Source organism: Anomalospiza imberbis, chromosome 18, assembly GCF_031753505.1.
Source record: "Anomalospiza imberbis isolate Cuckoo-Finch-1a 21T00152 chromosome 18, ASM3175350v1, whole genome shotgun sequence".
NCBI classification, from domain to species: Eukaryota; Metazoa; Chordata; class Aves; order Passeriformes; family Viduidae; genus Anomalospiza; species Anomalospiza imberbis.
Genome location: NC_089698.1, coordinates 12,957,548 through 12,977,162, shown reverse-complemented (window position 1 = coordinate 12,977,162; position 19,615 = coordinate 12,957,548). Strand labels below are relative to the sequence as shown.

At 54.3% G+C, this 19,615-nt stretch overlaps 2 protein-coding genes across 6 annotated transcripts in view; both read right to left on the bottom strand.

Annotated features, from left to right (window-relative positions):
• The window catches only part of OSBP2 (oxysterol binding protein 2), a 92,396-nt gene extending 87,193 nt beyond the window's left edge, over positions 1-5,203 (bottom strand). For 3 of the 4 annotated variants that reach the window (XM_068209205.1, XM_068209206.1, XM_068209207.1), the window contains exon 1: positions 4,862-5,203. In XM_068209205.1, coding sequence (XP_068065306.1) covers positions 4,862-5,127 — 266 coding nt within the window. In that variant the 5' untranslated portion in view covers positions 5,128-5,203. The remainder of the gene's footprint in view (positions 1-4,861) is intronic. The other variant, XM_068209208.1, reaches the window with a different exon arrangement.
• The window catches only part of IQCD (IQ motif containing D), a 542,296-nt gene extending 528,623 nt beyond the window's left edge, over positions 1-13,673 (bottom strand). Inside the window, exons 1-5 of one of the 2 annotated variants that reach the window (XM_068209220.1) lie at positions 13,575-13,673; positions 12,077-12,869; positions 10,627-10,860; positions 8,343-8,414; positions 7,017-7,278 (exon numbers count right to left, since the gene is read on the bottom strand). In XM_068209220.1, coding sequence (XP_068065321.1) covers positions 7,017-7,278; positions 8,343-8,414; positions 10,627-10,860; positions 12,077-12,664 — 1,156 coding nt within the window. In that variant the 5' untranslated portion in view covers positions 12,665-12,869; positions 13,575-13,673. The remainder of the gene's footprint in view (positions 1-7,016; positions 7,279-8,342; positions 8,415-10,626; positions 10,861-12,076; positions 12,870-13,574) is intronic. The other variant, XM_068209221.1, reaches the window with a different exon arrangement.
• Between the last annotated feature and the right edge of the window lie 5,942 nt (positions 13,674-19,615).

Genomic DNA, 19,615 nt, shown 5'->3' with positions numbered 1-19,615 from the left:
GGAATGGTTTGGGTGGGAAGGGATCTTAAAGGTTCCACTCCCCTGCCGTGGACAGGGACACCATCCACAAGACCAGGCTGCTCCAAGCCCTGTCCAGCTTGGCCTGGAACACTTGCAGGGATGGAATGAGGGATGACATCCATCCCAACTAGCCAAATGAAGTTGATATGTATAGAAATAAATGAGAAAGATGGTTCATGGCTCTTGTCACAGTTTGCAACCAGCAAACAGAACCAGGCAACAGCTGTAAACCCCCTCAGCCAGCACTAATAACCAAGCCATGATGGAAACATCCCTAAGGATGAGACCCGTGCCTCACGCCCTCCTGCAGAGTCAGCAGCAGTTGCTGTTTGGGCTCAACTGAGCCCAGCCTCCCCCACAGCACTGACTGGGAGCAGAGCAACCCAGCCTGGAACCAGCAGCCCAAAGAGCACCATTCCCCCCACCCCACGGCACCCCTCGAGCGTCATGTGGACATGCAGTGTCCCCAAGGAGCTGTGGCAGCACCGTGTGTCCCCAGGGACACAGCACAGCAAGGAGCTGCCTCCAGAATGGGCAAATAACAAGGAACAACAGTAAAGCACCATATGGATCCAGAGAGTGCCATGGGAAAACAAGCTGACTGGGAACACCAATTATTCATCACTGTTTAAAAACAAGTAGCTCAAAGTCACCAGGAGCTGCAGAGCTGCCCTGGAAACCTGCACGCCCCAGCACCCAAAGAAAGACAAACACTCCAAGATTTGTTGCACAGGGACAGGGTGTCACAAAAATCATTCCAGGAGAGCATGTTGCCTCACTCTATCATGTACAAGCTAAATGTAAGGAATGGTTTTCCCCTCCAAGGGTGGTCCAGCACTGGAAGAGGGACCTGGAGAGGCTCTGCAAGCTCACACCTTGGAGATTTCAGAGGCTGGAGCACAAGTGTGATGAGAAGTGGCTGAGGGAGCTGGAGGGGTTCAACAGGGACCTTGTGGCTCTGCACAACTCCTGACAGGAGAGCACAGCCAGGGGGGTCGGGCTCTGCTCCCAGGGAACAGGGACAGGAGGAGAGGGAACGGCCTCAAGATGTGTCAGGGGAGGCCGAGGTAGGATAATGGGAAAATTCCTTCATGGAAAGGGTGGTCAGGGTGGCACAGCTGCCCAGGGCAGTGGTGGAGTCCCCATCCCTGCAGGGATTTAGCAGCCATGTGAATGTGGCACCTGGGGACAGGGGTCAATGGTGGCCTTGGCAGTGCTGGGGGAACACTTGGATCAGAGGCTCCCAGAGGTCTCTCCTGGGCTCCCTGAACCCCCAACACCTCTACCACCAGCAGTGGTTTTCAAGCTCCTTCCTGAACCCCCCTCCTCAGCTTTCAGTGGAGCCCCAGCACAAGAAACAGGAAAAAACCTCTGGGTTGTGCTCAAGCCCTCATGATGCCAACCAAGAGTTAACTGCTGGATAAACAGAGCTGGTGAAGAATGCTGCTCTGGGAAACATGGCTTTTCCAGGGAAATGAGCTGCAGAATGACCCAGACAAGACAGCTAAAGTGCCCCAGGCACCCATCACTGCTCTAAGAGGGGAATTAATGCTGCTTGATGGAGAAGCCTTTCCCTTCCCAACAATGACATGGTTTTCCCCTCTCCATTTTTCATTGCTTTCATCATTACACCCTGTGCCCACACAAAGCACTGCTGAAGGCTCTCCAGACACCCAACCCACAAGAACCCAGCTCCAGCCCATCCCACAGAGGAGACAACACATCCCAGAGCTCTCAGAAAGGTCAAGGAACCGCTGGGAGAACACAACACTCTTGGAGCATCTATGGTCACATGAGCCAACCGCCGATCTCGGATGAATTAATACTCACCTGAAGATCCTCTCTAATCTCCTTGAAAACACTTATCTGTTCAAGGTGATTAGATTCTCCCATACAGAGCCGCTAATTATAGATAATGATAAATCTGAGTGGCAGCCTACAAGAGGAGTTCAGAGAGAGTTTGGATCATTAGCAAGTCAAGCAGACTAGTCCTGCATCCCCAAACTGCCTTCCCACGCCGGCATCACTGAATCAGCCAGAAAACTTTGTCAAAAACAACCTAGGAGGACCAATCAAGGGCAAGTAAAACGGTCTAACCATATTGCTGTGGATTCAGGAACTTCCTAAACCCACACACCTCCCTCCAGAGGAGGGTACTGCACAGGAACTCCTCAAGAATACCTCAGCAGTTGTTATTTTTCACAGGTTCAGAGCGGAGAATACAAAGCAAAGGCACATGAAGTTTCCCTGGCAGCAAGACTTGATGTCTTCATCGATGTAGCAAAGCTACAGGAGGCTTTAAATGCTCCATTTGGGAAAAATGCTGTAATTAGAAGCTTTAATTCAGCAAACTGTCCCTGTGAAACCAACTGGGCAGTAAACAGGCGTCTCACTTGGCTGCTGGAGCAAACCCCTCAGAACAGCTCCAAAGGATGGCACAGCACCCACCCACACAGCAGCACCACCAGGGACACCAAGGGGACACCCGGGATTTCAGCAGCTCAACTCTGCAAGCCAAAATCCTCCAGGCAACGTGACAGGCTGGGGTTGAAAGCTAGAGTGAGTGGCAGGAAATCCAAATGGAACAAAAACCTTCAACCTGGAACAAAATCAATCCACACAAGCAGGCGGCTTGGGCACCACAGGGCAGCTTTCCCAGTTTAGATGATTTTAGCAGACAAGCAAAATGAAGTTTCTACAAAACTACTCCTGAGCAGCCACAGTTAAATCAGGTGGGCTGTGCAGCTACAAAGGTAACAACACAAGAAGAGCACAGCAATTCACCTGCAAGGGCAGGAAAGGAGACTTCTGGTGTGGACCTGCTGAGCTGGGATGAGCACAAAGAGCCAGCAGAAAGCAAGACCCGTGACTCTCAGAATGCCAGAGACCTCTACAGAATATATATACAGGTAGACAAATATAGATATATGCTCTTTATCAGAGAACAGGCAGCAGCCTGACACCTGTCTGGCTCCTGTCATGGAGCTAGAACTCATATCAAAACAGAACTGCCAGTTTTTACCCCAGACTGTCTCCCAGGAGCGCTCCCAGATGAGCAATTCAAGCTGAGACAGCCACTGTTTCAGAGCACTGGTTTTGAAGAGTATCATGGAGGCTTTTCTCCACTTAAGAAAGACTTCACCACGTGTTCTGCACTGTATTTTTGTGCTCCTGACTCACAACCAAATTAATTCAGTTGTCATCAAGCGCAGAGATGAAAAGAAGCACAAAATCCTCCAGCATCCCTTTCCCCAAACAGCTGCTGAAGGTCTGCCCTGCCTGAAAGCTTCACAAAGTTTCAACTCTTTCACATGCTGCCCAGAATAATTTCCTTGGGTGTTTCTGTTTGTTGTTTCAGCCTAAAACAGATCAAATGGTCTCAAAATAAACATGGTTGTTCCCATGTAAAATAATTGTTGAAGAAAACCACTTGTTCACTCCTGACAGACTTGGTATCAACACATAAAAATAATGTTCTGACATGGTTACAAATGGGGTGCTAAACACCAACAGCCTTTTTGAGCAGAGTTAAGGCATTCCAGAAAGGATTACACTAAATTAGCTGAATTACTGAGAGGTAATTACATTTTTGGGGGGGAGGTTGTTTGGCTTAAGTTCTTTGAGGGTTTTCAACAACTCCAAATAGATAAACAGATCATTTATCTTCTGCACTGTTACCTGCTGTAGTCTGACCCCAGGACCCAGGTTCCAGGTCTCTCTTAGAGCTGGAAGAGCTTACAGTCACATCTGACAGGGAGCTGGAGCTCTACAGTCTGCTTCAGGCTACGTGTCAGCAGCTGGAGCTGAGAGGAAATCAGATTATGAACTTTATGTCGGGAGGAAAAACAGCTCTGGCATAACCTTTACAGAGAATTCCAGTCTCAGGGTGTTTGGCACTTTAAAAACTTACTATTTTATAAAGCTTAACCATCTCTATTATTCAGGATTGTTTCCATGTCCTGAAGTACAGCCAACATCTGCACAACACTGAGGGTGACAGAGCACTCGTGTGACAAGAATAAACATGATCCAAATCACAGAATCCCTGAATGGTCTGGGTGGGAAGGGACCTTAAAGCTCCTCTCGTTCCACCCCCCTGCCATAAACAGGGACACCTTCCTGGCAGGTAAAAACACCAACATCCACATTTGTATTTTCAGCACTCAAGCGAGACAAGCAGCACAAGAGAGGGCACGAAGATGAGCCTGCTGTGGACTCAGCCTCGCAGCCTCGGGGTGTCTGACACGCTCCTCGCTGAGCCCACAGCCCGTCTGCACAAACCCAGCGCGTCAGACAGCGCAGGGAGCCAGGCACGGCTCGGAACAGCTGCTGGAGCTTCCTTCCGTGCCCCGGGAGCGCAGCCCCCAGCCTGGGCTGACTTCCCAAGCCCGACATTCCCAGCACAACATCCCAGGCCATCCTTCCCCCGCCACCGCAGCGCCCGCAGCCCTGGCGCTGCTGGGGGAAGGACTCGCGGGCTCTGGCCGGGAACAGCAGCAGCAGGAGCAGGTTACACAGCTACGGGAGGAGGGTTTGGGGTGTTTCACGGGAAGCTGGTGATTTGGGCAGCTGCAGCAGCCGGAGCTGCTGCAGCAGGAGCGGAGGGATGGAGAGAGGGAAGGATAGGAGATCCAGGGCGTTCCATCATCCCGGGGCCCCGCTGCTCCCACCGGACCCCGCCACGGTTCTGCAGGATCAAAACCCGAGTTTGGCGTTAAAAGAGGAAAAAAAAAAAGCCCAAACTAAGCAATACGAGGCGGTTTTCGCTGTGCAACAGCGCAGCCCCCGCGGTCCGTCCCCCGCTCCCGGCGGCCCCTGCCCAGCCCCCCGGCCCCGGTACCTGTAGTAGCTGAGCAGCCCATTGCTGAGCACGAACCAGCGACGCTGGTAGCCCTTCAGGTAGTTGGTCCACTTGAAGAGCCATCCCTTGTAGGTGTCGGAGCCCGGGGGGGCGGCGGGCGGTCCCCCCGCCGGGCCCCCGCCGCCGCGGCCGCCCGGCTCGGCGCTCATGGCCGGCAGCTCGTGGCAGGCCAGGCAGGGGACGGCGCTGAGGAGCGAGACCAGCCCGCGGGTGCCGCCGCCGCAGAGCGCGGCCGCCTTCCCCATAGACCCCGCGGGGCCCGGCCGAGGCTCCGCCGCTCCCGGGGCGGCCCCGGCCCGTCCGCACCGAGCGGGGGCGGCGCCGCCGCCACGTGACCGCCCCACGGGGAGCGGAGCGGAGCGGAGCGGAGGCGCGCGCCCCCCGGCGGCGGGGCAGGAGCGGCGCAGGAGCGGCGCGCACCGCCCCCGCCCTCACCCCGCCCCCGCCCTCACCCCGCCCCCGCCCTCACCCCGCCCCCGCCATTTTGGCCCCCCGCCGCCATTTCATGCCAGGGGGCTGGGGTGGCGGGGAGGGTGGAAATTGGTCCGTATAAATCTTCCCGTCAAAAATCCTCCTGCGTGCCGCCTGCCCTGCTGGGAGGAGAAGCCCCCTCCCTCTGTCCCACTCACCTGCTCCCTCCAGCAGCACACGGGCCTGGATTTTGCGCCTGAGGCGGTGCCTGTCCACAGGGCAGCGTGGAGGCCTGTGGTAGGTGCCACGCGGCCAGGTGTCCCAATGTCTGCTGAGGGTTCTTCCCTTTCCCCATTCTCCTTTCTCTTCCCAGCCTTTTTTTACCTTCCTCATTCTCTCTTCCCTTTTCCCTTTCCCCTTTATCCTCTTCATTCCCTCCCCCCACCCCCCACCTTAGATCACATCTCACTCATCTCCCTGATCCTCTCTGATCCCCCTGATCCCATTATCCTCACCCATCACCTTCACACACTGTTGCAGCCGTGCCAGGGGCTCAGGAGGTTCCCCAGCCCTGGGAATTCTCCAGAGAGGGCACTGGGCTCCAAGCCTCGGGATCCGAGCATGCAGGACACTCCATGCGCTGCTCTGGGCTGAGCTCCGGCCCCTCTGGAGCTTGGGTGAGCGATTTCTCCCTGGAGAGTCCTTCAGCCACGAGCACTAGGGACACTGAGGCAGCCTGTGGGGCCACTCCTGGGTCTGCAACAGCCTGAGTGCTTTGGACTCCAAAGGCTGCTTTTCAGAGAGCCATGGAATGGGTTAGGGTGGAAGGCACCTTCAAGTCCATCCCAGTTCCACTCCCTGCCATGGGCAGGGACACCTTCCATTATCCCAGGCTGCTCCAAGCCCCATCCAACCTGGCCTTGGGCACTGCCAGGGATCCAGGGGCAGCCACAGCTGCTCTGGGCACCCTGTGCCAGGGCCTGCCCACCCTGCCAGGGAACAATTCCTTCCCAATATCCCATCCATCCCTGCTCTCTGGCACTGGGAAGCCAATTCCCCTTGTCCCCAGTCCCTCTCACACTCTCCTGGAGCCCTTTTAGGCACTGCAAGGGGCTTTAAGGTCTCCCTGGAGGCTGTAGGTTTTTGGGAACTGAAGTCTATCTGGACAGGGAATGTCCTTCTTGATGTAACTACACCCCAAACTATCCACATGGCTGCCAACTTCTCAAAGTCCCACGGATCCCAGTATCTCTTGTGGCTCCCAGGAAGGGAACACACCTTCCTTGGCCGTGTCTGAGGAGAGAGGCGCCTCACCAGTGCCACTGCTCTCTCCTGGGAAGGGAGGCTGCAAGGAAGGGCCCTAAAGTCAGGAGTGGGCTGTCAAATGCACACAAGGAGGACGTGACAAGATGAGGGGAAACGGCCTCAAGTTGTGCCAGGGGATGCTTATAATAAATATTAACAAAACTTTTTTTTCATGGAAAGGGTCCTAAAGGCCTGGGACAGACTGCCAAGGGAATTGGTAGAGTCACCATCCCTGGAAGTGTTTATAAAACATGTGGATGTGACACTTAAGGACAAGGGTTAGTGGTGAACATGGTGGTACTGGCTTGACTTTAAATTATTTTCCAACCTTAATAATTCTAAAGGCTTTTATCTGGAAGAGCTCAGACACAGCAGCTTTGTCATGGAGAGAAAAGGGATTTGGGGCTTTATTTTTTACCCTTGCCCTTGCCCTTTCCCTTCTTCAGTTTTGACTTGTAGATGGACCGCACCAAGTAGCCTTTCCAGAAGGCCTGGATGCAGGTGGCAGCATCATTCCTCCTGGCCTCTTCCCGTGCAGCTTCCTCCTCCTTCTCCTTGAGCATCCTGCGCTCCTCCTCAATCTGGGTGTACTCCTGGAGCAGCATTGCGTGTTTCTCCATCAGCAGGGACAACTGTTCCTTCTCCTCATTGTAGACAGCCTGGACCTCCTCATATGTGGTCTGGCAGGACAGCAGGGGTCAGGGACAGCTGGTCAGCAGCTCCTCCCTACATCCCCAGGTGATGGTCCTGAAACCCATCCCAGGGCCATGGAACCTCAACTGGTTGGAGCCTTTCCAAAGGGATTCAAAAGGAAGGCATGTGCCCAGTACCCAGGGAATTTCATGAGATGCTGGGTCCCTTGATGCTCCCCTGAAAAATGCTCCCACAATGGAAGACTTGGAGAACCAGCAGTGCATCTGCCGGGGTGCTGGAATGAGCTGAGCTCTCCACAAGCAGCCGTGCTGTGGCAGGAACTGCAGCAGGAGCTGCCTGACACAGCCCCTCTGCCAAAGATTTTGGGGGTTGTACTGCAGCTCTAACTTGGCTTTGATGTTTTGTCAGTGTGGGGTTGGGTCTGCCTTGACAAATTCTGCCCCAAACATGGGGCTCCTGCCTCTCCACAGACAGGAAACCAAAATAATCCCATTATTAAACATCTGACAGGGGGATCATTCCTTACAATTATAATGCAGCACTTTTCAGGCCCCTCCCTGCATTTTGCTCTGTAAGGAATCCAGCAGCTTTTATCCAACCCCATAAATACTGCAAGAAAGGAAAGCCCCCAGGGCCTTCCTAGAGGTAAGGTTTGGGGGTGACCCTGAGCCTCTTATGGCTCAGCTGGAGGCAGGCTGTTGAGTTTCTTAACACCCAGCACATCCCCCAAGGATTCAGCAGGAACAGGAGCAGGATTTAGGTATTAGGTACAGCCATGAGGCTTGAGGATTGGAGCAAAACTGAAAAACCTGTTTCCTGGCATCAGGTGGACCTCCCAGACAGAACATGGTGACCCATTTGCCCCCACATACTGTGGGATTTAGTAGTGGGTGTAACTTTTCCTAAAGCCAAAGCAGCAGAGGACTCCTGGGCACACAGGCAGGACAAAGATCCCTCTCCTGTCGTTCACCTGGATGCAGAACTGCCCCTCACTTCCATGATCTCCTGGGTAAGAGCCATGTGTCCCTTTGGACAGGAATCTACCCAGGCAAATCACCTTATGCCAGAGTAAAGCACTTAAAGCCAACACCTGTTTTTCTGTCATGTCTGCGTCGTATTTCTGGACCCACATCTGAATTTCCATCTCTGCTTTGCACTTTTCCTGAAACACAAAACAAGATCAGATCCTTGCAGACATCTGAGGCCTGGTAGGAAGTATCCTGAGTGAGAAAGGAGGGAAACACTGAGCCACAGCATTATTACATCTGAGTATTTGAGCCACAGCATCATTATATCTGAGTATTTCACCTCCTCCCTGTGACAAGCTTCCCTCAGCTGACACATACGTGGTTTGCCCTGGTTTGAGGATGCTCCTGGGACATTGCCAAAGGGCTTTATTTGCTTTACAGCATGGAGCTGGGGGGATGAACAGCACCTGGAAGTTGCTTTCCACAGGAGGAAATGTCTGATGGAATGTGGCAAGTCATCGACAAACTGAAGTAACCAACTTGAAACTGAAGCAAAAGAGAACTGCAAAACATGGATGTGGGACAGAAAGTACTCAGAAGATTATGCCTTTTAAAATAAAGAGATCTTTCTGGCTGTAAAACAGTTTAACAGTGGCTGTACTCCTGTACAACCTGGGGCAGTTTACCTCCAGCTCTGGATGTGTACTCTGTGGAATCATTCCTGCTCCATTTCCTGTGTGGCACCACCCCAGGATGGCCCAAGGGCTCCCAGGCCATCACGAGGTCCCACCTGAGCTATTTAGATCACAAGTACAACTCGTACTTGCTGAGGAAAGGATGCCTCTGTGGTCACTAAATGCATCTGCCGGGGTGCTGGAATGAGCTGAGCTCTCCACAAGCAGCCCTACTGTGGCAGGAACTGCAGCAGGAGCTGCCTGACACAGCCCCTCTGACAAAGATTTTGGGAGTTGTACTCCAGCTCGCACTTGGGTTTGATGTTTTGTCAGTGCCCAGCCCTTCATGCTGTACCACCCAATGCAAGAGTGACAGATGCCCCATCACCACGTGGGCTTCCTGCCCATGGGAGGCTGCACTGCTTTAGAGAGAATACTCAGAATGAGCAAAAGGAGGAGGAAAATGCCCCTTTTCCAGTTCTCGATTCTCTGTGTCACCAGTGTGTTCCGCTCAGGGCAGAGCTGTTGCTACAGAGGCCTGGGCCTGCCTGCTGGTCCCATTCCTCCTCCTGTATCTGCTCAGCCCTGGGGACAAGGACTTTGGGGTGCTGCTGGGTGAGGGCTGCACCTGCCCTGGCTCTGAAACCCCCTCAGCCCTGGGCTGAGCCCCCGGTGTGGGCAGCAGGGGAGGGGGGTTTCTGCTCCTCTGCCCCACCTGCAGAGCTGCCCCAGCCCTGGGGCCCAGCACAGGAAGGACCTGGAGCTGCTGGAGCCAGTCCAGAGGAATCCATGGAGCTCCTCTGAGGGCTGGAGCCCCTCTGCTCTGGAGCCAGCCTGGGAGAGCTGGGGGTGCTCACCTGGAGAGGAGAAGGCTCCAGGGAGAGCTCAGAGCCCCTTGCAGGGCCTAAAGGGGCTCCAGGAGAGCTGGAGAGGGACTGGGGACAAGGGATGGAGGGACAGGACACAGGGAATGGCTTCCCAGTGCCAGAGGCAGGGATGGATGGGATATTGGGAAGGAAGTGTTCCCTGGGAGGGTGCTGAGGCCCTGACACAGGGTGCCCAGAGCAACTGTGGCTGCCCCTGGATCCCTGGCAGTGCCCAAGGCCAGGTTGGGTAGGGCTTGGACACTGCCTGGGATAATGGAAGGTGTCCCTGCCCAGGGCAGGGGGTGGCACTGGATGGGCTTTAAGGTCCCTTCCCACCCAAACTATTCTGGGGTGGTTCTATGAAATTACATTTCCCCCTCATTCAGCCCAGCCTGACTCCCTTGGCTAGTCTGCTCTGCCAAGCTGAGCAGAGCCCTCAGCATCAGCTCCATTCCACCTTGAATAATAAATCAACTCTAAAAAATGCCTTCTACCAAGCCAATATTGTTTGCTCTGCTCCCCCTACAGCAGATCCCTGGTTTGTCACTCTCCCACACTGTCCTGCTCCAGCCTCGCTGCCCTGAGCCCTGCCTGGTGTCACAGCACAGCAGGAAGGTGTTCCCAGAGCCGAGGCAGCCAGCAGGAGCAGGACCTGTGACAGCTCTGTCCCTGCTGTCACTGCAGGGCTGCTTTCCACTGGAATCAGCAGAGCATGAGGACAGGGCGGGTGTGCTCTGACATACACCATGTGCATCCTGCCAGGAACCAGCAGGACCCAAGGAACTCCTTGTAGCAGGCAACAGCCAGAGCTGACAGCTCTGCAGAAAGGCTTAAACCTCCTGTCCCAGAGCTCTCCTCCCCTTTACCTTCCTGAGAGCCAGCTCTGAGGCTCGATGCTGCAGGACCAGTGCATTGAACTGTGTTTCCAGGCACTGAATGTCCTGCTTCAGCCTGGCACATCTGTCCTGGGAGGCTTCCTCATCCTCTTTTTTCTGCTTTTCCCCTTCCTTCATGATCAGCTGGATGTCAGCCTTGCACTTCTTGGCCAGATCTTCCATGCTGGTTTTGAGGTTTTCGATTGTTTTGTCCTTCCTGCTAACCTAGACCGGAAAACAAGAGGATTACCTTTGGGAAATGCCCCTGAGGTATAAGGTGGGCAGGAGAAGAAAAAACATTGCAAAGCTGGAGGAGATCCAAGAAGGGACCCTCAGGGGCCGGCTCAGGTAGCACCAAGGCCTTGCCACTGCTGGCTGAGGGAAGAGTTAGATTTAAACAGGAGCTTTGGAAACCTTCCCCTGGCTCCTCTGGGAACCTGTTGGTAAAGGCACAGAGTGAACAAACCATCCCAAAGCCCCACTGGCACTGCAACCTGAGGAGCAGCCAAAACAGATTCCCAGGAGTAGCCCTGTGGCTCCCTCAAGGGTTGGATCAGGCTCCGAGTGAGTGTCTGGGGGATACAGCTCAGGGAGGGAAATCCCAGGCTGGGATCAGTGAAACAGATTTATTCACCATGTCCCGAACAAGCTGCCAAATTGCACATAAAAATCTCGATCCCCAGAACTCTGAGGAGCAGAGGGAAAGGGGGAAGCAGGCCCTTGGCTCTGCCAGCAGTGAGCGCAGGGCAAAACCTTCTCAGCCAACCCCTCTTGCAGGGAGGAGAAACAGAAACCCAGGTAGAAAACAAAGGATTGTTGTCAGAAGCTCTGGGCTTGGCACACAAGCCGGGAAAGTGCCTGGGAAGTGCCCAGTCAATTATCTGTACCTCAGCTGCAGATAAAATTAAAGATTCATGTAATTTGTATAATCACTGATTAATCACAAATGCTCCAAGGCAGCTGTTAGTGTCTGGAGTCACAGAAGTGTTGGTTTTAAGCAAGAGTGAAGACAGAGCAAATATTAAAAATGGATTTTAATCAGAGCAATCTCTCCCTGTAATGATTTTTCATTCTTTCAGCAGCAGGGAATGAAGCAGCTGGCATTGTCACCCTGCCAGGATACCACCACAGCAGTTTGTGCCTGTCCTGCCACTCCTCTGGAACTCAGGGATTTACATTGTTTAAGTTGGCTGGTGACAACAGGTTCAAAACATGCCAAATTCGAGTTAAAAAAAAATTAATCAAGCATGCAATAAGCATTTTTCATTATATTTTACAATAAAAATATTATTTTGAAATTTTAGATCTGGTTTAGAAAGGATTTCTGGAACTTGCTCTTTAGGAACTGCAATTAAGGGATCAGTTTATAATTAGCAAGCTTTTGCTCCAGTAAAAAGCAAGTTTCCACTTGGTTGGAAAACACATTCCCGCAAGGTCATACCTCCTCATCTCGAGTCTGGATGACTCCTGCCAGCTCTCCCCGTAGAGCTGAGATCGTTTCTGTGTTTTTCTCAAGCTGGAGGGAAATGTCTTTCATGAATTGAATCTTTTCCTTCTCTTCATCAGGAGTGGTCAGGAGCCTCTCGAGCGTGAAATCCCGGAATTCCATAAAGGCTTTGATAAACACATCAGCTGGTGACTGTCTCGCCCGAACTTCGTATTTCAGCCCATGGTAAAGCAAGGGGTTGGCCAGGAAGAGCCTCAGGATGTTTCTCAGGGAACATTTCAGGCGTTGCTCCAGAGCTCTCATGCTCTTCTCATCTCCAGGGCTGGTGAGCAGATGCTGTATTTCCACTGAAAGCTTCTGATGCTCCAAAAGGCTGCTTGTGATCTCAGGTCCCAGCATCCTAGCATACCTCTCCAGAGAGCCAGTAATCTGTGGGATCAACCTGGTGATCTCCAGCTTGACAATGGTCTCATCCAAGACAGTTAGGATTCTTTCTGTCTCTGTGCTATCAGGTTTTAGCTGGCGTGGATCCAACACCTTCATGACACCTAATGGGATCCCTGCCTTCCTTGGAGTTGCCATGCCTTCACCACGGTTCTTTGCTTCATGAGGATTCTTGGAATGCAGCTGGATCCCCTGATGCCATGGATTCAGTTAAACACCAGTGGCCTGGGTGGTTTGAGGTCTAGAAAGGACACGGCAGCTCTTACACAAGGTGAGACTCTGGAAGAAAATGGAGGTTCCTGTGCTGCTGCTGTCACATAATCGCCCTTCTTGGATTTTCTCTCTAAAAGGAAAACACAGTGACAGCATTAGAGAAATGATGTAATTTGGGAAAACATGAGAGTCTGAGATTAACCTGATGCTCTCTCTGAGTCTAGGCAGGGGGTCAGGACATGGGGTTGTGGATTAGAGCTGGTCTCTGTCCCAGAGCAGCTGTCAAACACCCATGGGAAGGGGGTGATGGATTCCTGGCTTTGAAGGGTGGTGGGGGAAAGCTCCCAACAGCTTCTGAGTGGCAGCGAGGAAGAGCAGCACAAACTACAGCTCTGCTGTCCCCAGAGGGGTGTGGAGAAGGGTTTGGAGAGCCCTGGGGCCACCCCGGAGGGAAGAGTAGGGTTCCCAGTGGGAAATCTCTGTGGGAAACCTCTACCCTTCTAGGCCTGTCCCTGTCAGAGGGAGGAGGTGGGAGAGGGGACTTGGCAGGACTGGCAGGGACAGAGGCAAGAGGAGGAGAGAGGGAGGAGATGGGGACAGCTGTAGCGGGGGGGCCAACATGGAGTGAAGGGTCCCCGCGGTGTGGGTGTGGGACAGCAGGAGGATCCAGAGACTGGGGAGCAGTCAGAGGTCGGAGCGGTGATTCCCGGTGCGGAGAACCCCCGTGCGAGGGGCGGGCGGCTCAGGGGCCGGTGCGGGAGGATCCGGGGATCTGTGGGACCAGCGGCCCTGAGCATCCCGGGGCGTGGGACGGGGTGTCTCAAGAGTCGGTTACTGGGGGATGCCGGCCCCAGGCGGCCTCCACCCCCTGCAGCGCACTCAGTTCCGATCCCGGTCCCGGTCCCGATCCCGATCCCGATCCCGATCCCGGTCCCGATCCCGATCCCGATCCCGATCCCGATCCCGCCGTCAGCGCCTCCCGTTGCCAGGCGACCCGAGGGGGCGGGGCCTTTTCCCGGCGGCTTACTGCGCGCTGTGCAGGCCCCGCCTCCTGCCGCTTGATTGGCAGTGCCGCTGTCCAATGAGGAGTCCTGCGGCGGCCACTGCCAGGGATCGGGGTCTGTCATGGCGCCTGCGGGCCTGTGCTGGCTGAGGGGGGAGAGGCGGCTCGTTCCCTCCGGGCTCCCCAGATCTCTATGCCTGAGAGCACGACAAGTAACCCGAAAAATTAACTTAGTCCTGCCAAGGTCACGTCTGCCAGGCGCGGTTCAGCCTAATGTGTGTCCAGGAGCCCCTAAGGGGCTGTTTTGAAACATCAGAACACAAGAGAGTTCCCCTAAGCCGCACTGTTAATGTGGCTGGTTTTACTGGGCCATTAAAGTGACAATGAACCGCAGCTGACGAAGATGCTGATGTTGTACAGGCTGAGTTAATTGCTTACCTGTGACTCACTGACGTCTGCAAAGAACGTGATGGCCCTTGAACGCTGCCCCGTGCCCTCAGCCCAGGCAGTGACATGGATGCCCTCAGAGAGCAGGGTTTGGCTTCCAGCGGGAAACGGCAAAATGCTGAATTCCCGGCCGTGCTCGCAGCCATGCTCTGTCTCTCGCAGGAGCTGGCACAGCACAGTGGTGGGGTGGCCATGCCCTCACAGGCAGCCTTTTCCCGGATCCCAGCTTTACCTGGCCTCCTTTATTTCTGTGTAGGGAGTGTCCAAGTCCAGGAATAATTCTGCTCACCCACTCCCAACTGCTTCCCTACACTAAGCAAACGAGGGGCTGCTGGTGGGAGATGTAGTGGGACCACCAGGGCTGGGCTTCCTGGTGTGGCACTGGTGAGGATGTGTGAGGGGACACTTGCCTTCCTGCCCACCTGGACATATCTGGCACCATCTCCAGCACTCCCAAGTCATTTTCCTCCAGGCTTATTACCTGGAGCAGTGACCTCCATGTGAGTTCCCTCCTGCCGTGAGTGGCTCAGCCAAAGAACTGATTCGAATCAAGAATGGGATTGAGTATGACAGTGACTCTGGGCTTGTGTCCACCCCAAGCTGGGACATGCCCAGCCCCCTGTGGGAAGAAGGGGCAGCTGGAACTGCGAGTCTGGGCCAGGCTGCCCCGTAGCCTCCAGGGAAAGCACTGACCTGCCCAGGAACACCTTCTCAAGCTCTAATTCGGCAGGTGGGATCACAATGGATCTAAATCCAGAAGATCCGTGATTTCCTGGCTGCACTGTGATCGAGAGCAGAGCAGAGCTGTGATTTGAGGCTGCAGAGGGGTGTGCTGTCAGTTGGATGTGTTCTCGTGGAACACATCACATAACAGAGAACAGCCCTTGAGACATGGAGAACTGCTGCTTTTCTTGACAAGGACTCCAGAAGGGATCCCTGACCCCCCTGAAAGGCTGCCACGTGCGCTGCAGATATTTTGGAATTAAATCCATCGTGAAAAGAATGTCTTTCCAAAGTTAAGGAGTGTCCTGACTGCTTTGTTTGAAATGTGCTAATGCTCTCCAAGAAGTACAGACTTGGACTTCCTGACAACCATGATCTGGAGATGGCATCAACTGGCCGGTGACTGTCACCAGAGTCCCCCGTGTCTGGTGTGCACAGCCTGCTCGAAGGGACAGCAAGTCCTTGTGACATCCATGGAAAGAGGAAGGAAAGGGGTGGAGCCGTGGGTCGCATCCACACCTCCTCTGAAGTAGGGAAGACTGTGGATCACTGCTGCTCCCTCCTGGATCTGGGTAATTACAGACATTCCTGTCTTGCAGGAGGACATGGGGGTGATGACACGTCCAGAGTAGCCCTGACTCGTCCTGCAGCTCCACACTGCTCCAGGCCAGAAGCAGCTCTTCAGCCAGGAAGAAAACTGGGTCACTTTGGGAGCTGGATGAAGCATCACCAAACCTGCGTCAATCCCACCTCATCCAGGATGTAGAAAAACCTCAGATCTATCCTCAAACAATTTTCTGCACTCAAACCCACCAGACTGCATCACTGCCTGAGCCAGAGGTGCTCAAGAATCCAAATTATGTGGGGCATGTCTAAGCAGGGAAGGGAGAGCTAGGAGCCCCTGGGACAGCTTGGGCACACTGTCCCCCACAGATTGAGTCCAGCTGTGTTCCAACAGCAGGACTCTGTGATAGAGACCTGAAGGCCAGAGACGTCCCTGGCCCCAGCTGGCCTCACCCACCACCCAAACCCCTCTCCAGGTGCTGAATCCCTCTCCTCTGCAGCAAAGGGATGCACAGCTCAGAGCGTGGGAGCTGGTTGGTCAATCTGCTTGGAAAACCATGATCCACCCCAGCCTGGTTTGCCCAAATAATTTCCCTGTTCCTGCTACCACCCACCCTTGTGTGGGACCAGGGAAGGGACATCAAGGAGGGAGATGATTTGAACTGATTGTGAAATGATGGTGAAAGAGCAGAAGCACACAATGAAACCTTGCTGCAGGCAACAGCACCCCATCCTGTCACTGCAGGGAAAATCCCCTCCTGCCACGGTCCTTTGGCTGTAGCCTTAAATTGTGCTCTGCTGGCAACGTGGAGCTCTGGCACCACACCAAGCCCTGGAGGACTCCACTGGGCCAACTGATCCCTGACCACATCCCTGCTGCAGCTGTGGCTGCTGTTCCCTCATTCCCATGTCACGCTGTCAGTGGGATGATGGCATCTGTATCCTGAACAGCTGGGAAGGAGTTTGCACTTCCCTGGTCCCCAGAGCCTGTCAGGAAGGCCCAGGCAGGGCACAGAGAAACCTGGGAGTCCCTGCAGTACAGAGCTGGCTGAAGGGACGAGGGTGGTGGGGTTGGTGTAAGCTCCGAACTAAAGGACCCAACGGGGAAAACAGGAGGGCTGGAGGTGCTGGGCTGGCTCTGAGAGCACCAGGCTGGAGCTGGGTGACAGGCGCAGGAGTGCAGAGGAACACAACTGTGGGCAGCTGTGGCACAGGAAATGTCCCTGGGGCTGTCAGGGCACTGAGACCAGAGTGTGTGAGTTTGATCTTAATCTGTCTGCTGAGGCCAAACCTCAAATCCTGTGTGCAGTTCTGGGCCCTTTATGACAGGAGAGGCCTGGAGGGGCTGGAGCGTGTCCAGGGCAGGGAACGGAGATGAGAAGGGGCTGGAGCCCCAGGAGAGGCTGAGGGAGCTGGAAAGGGGCTCAGCCTGGAGAAAAGGAGCCTCAGGAGGGACCTTGTGGCTCTGCACAGCTCCTGACAGGAGGGGACAGCCGAGGGGTCGGGCTGTGCTCCCAGGGAACAGGGACAGGAGCAGAGGGAACGGCCTCAGGCTGGGCCAGGGCAGGCTCAGGCTGGATTTTGGGAACATTTCTTCATGGAAAGAAAGGGTGGTCAGGCACTGGCACAGCTGCCCAGAGCAGTGCTGGAGTCCCCATCCCTGCAGGGGTTTAGCAGCCACGTGGATGTGGCACTTGGGGACAGGGGTCAGTGGTGGCCTTGGCAGTGCTGGGAGAATGGTTGGCTTGCTCTCAGAGGGCTTTTCCAACTTTAATGGTTCTGTGATTCCGTGAGTCAGCAGCAAGTCACAGCTTCCATCTCCCAGGAGAAAGCCAGCTGCTTCCTGGCTCTGCCAAGTAGGAGCACGCAGAGCTGGGTCAGCACCGAGACCCAGCCCCTGCAGAGCCATGCCCGGGGTGTGCCAACACCCCCAGCCCGCCCGGGGAACGGGCAGCCCCAGAAGCTCCAGAGGCTTCAAGGCCACGGGGCTGGGGAGGCAGCAAGGAGAGGGCAAAGGGGGACAGGCATCACCCAGGCTTGGGGCTCTTCGTGCCAGGGCTGACTGTCCATGGGAATGCTGGCACCAAGGACAGCACCGAGCTGGGGGACCGGAGAAGCTGGTGACAGGCTCCCAGCATGGGAGGACGGGGAGGGGTCAGAGGGGCTGAGCTCTGTAACCTCCACACAGAGGAGCTCTGTTAGAGCCCTGCAGCCCCTCTGCCTCCACGGCAAGGACGGGAACACATCCCCCATCCCCCTGGGTGCTGCTGCGTGCCAGGAACCACTTGGGGACCACCACCCCCCAGTGTGCAGGGTGGGTGCTCTTTGGTTCTAAACCACTCCTTTTCCTACAGCATCTTCCCACAAAGAAAACCCCAGGGCTGGCCAGCATGGGTCACCCCTAGGTGACAACCTCCAGGCTCTTATAAAAAAAAACTTCTGACATTATTTGCTTTTTGGCATTTCATTTTTATTCATCTTAATCCATCTCTTCTTGGGTTTTAGTCACCAAGCCAGCTGGTGCAGGTGGACACCAGCCTGGCACTGGTGACTGCATGACCAGAGATGTTTCCTGTCTCTCCTGTCCAGCAGCTGTCACAGTGAATCATGGAATGGTTTGGGTTGGAAGGGAGCTTAAAGGTCATCCACTTCATCTGGTGAACAGGCAAATCCTCATTTTCCTGGACAAACCCAGCAGGCAAAAACTGAGATCAAGAAGGAAGGGTCTGTCCATGGAGAGGAAAGGATGCAGGCCAGATTTATCACAAGTGGGAGGAGGACAAGAATATACCTTTAATACTCTGGAAAAGCAAGACTTGATAGATCTGTGGTTTGAAGCCAATTCAGGTGCCAAACCCTGATTTTCCATGCAGTGTTTCTAGAGCCTTCCAGCACCTGAATTATGTCTATGGAGAGGTTAGGGGGAAGTTTTGTGCTTCTTTAAATAACAGTTTTAACAGTAAATAGAGAATTTATTGCCAAGGCCTGATGGCTCCTGATTTTTGAGCACTGAGGTGTGACTTGCCTGCGCTGTCCTGGTGTCTGAGCTACACCTCTCCCATCAGTTTTGAGAATTCCCTTCAGAAATCCCCACTGAGGGGCACAGCTTGAAGGTACTGGGTATTTTTCAATCCATTGAAGGAAGCACTTGATTGAGGATGTGACGTGATTGAGGACATGGAAGCAATCTTCCAAGGTGCAATTATTCCCTCGAGGTCACTGGGAAGCATAAAAAATAAGCAGCTTCATCTCAAGCAGAAAAGGTTTATGTTATGAAATCCAAACAGTGAAATGGCAACTGGAGAACCAGGACACAGAGTCATGCAATCTCCTGAGCTGGAAGGGACCCACAGGATCATCCAGTCCAACCCCTGGCCCTGCACAGACCCCCCAGCAGCCCCACCCTGGGCATCCCTGGCAGCGCTGTCCAAAGGCTCCTGGAGCTCTGGCAGCCTCGGGGCTGTGCCCATTCCCTGGGGTGCCTGGGCAGTGCCTGGCCACCCCCAAGGCACAAGCCAAGGAAAAACTCCATCCCTTTCACATCACAGTCCTACTCCCTCACAGGAGAGCAGTCCCTTGAAGAGGAGTTTAATTCCTGCAGCTGCCTCACAGATTCACAGAATTCACAGGATGACCGGATTGGAAGAGACCTTCAAGACCATTGAGTCCAACCCAGCCCCAAGACCTCAACTAAACCCTGGCAGCCAGTGCCACATCCAGGCTTTGTTAAACACATCCAGGGATGGTGACTCCACCACCTCCATGGGCAGACCATTCCAGAAATTTATCACTCTTTCCATTAAAAGCTTTTTCCTAATATCCAACCTGAATTTCCCTTGATGCAGCTTGAGACTGTGTCCTCTGGTTCTGTCAGTGCTGCCTGGAGACAGAGCCCAACCCCACCTGAGCACAGCCACCCTTCAGGAGCTGTGGAGCGTGATGAGGTCACCTCTGAGTCTCCTTTTCTCCAGGATAAACACCCCCAGCTCCCTCACTCTTTCCTCCCAGCCCAGGCCCTCCAACGACCCCATTCCCATCGATTCAAAAGGGCAGCAACACCAGAGGGGTTGCGCTGGTTTATTGCTGTAAAAGGAGCTTTGACTTCCTATAGTTGCTGAGTGCTGGAAGCCGCGGCCGGA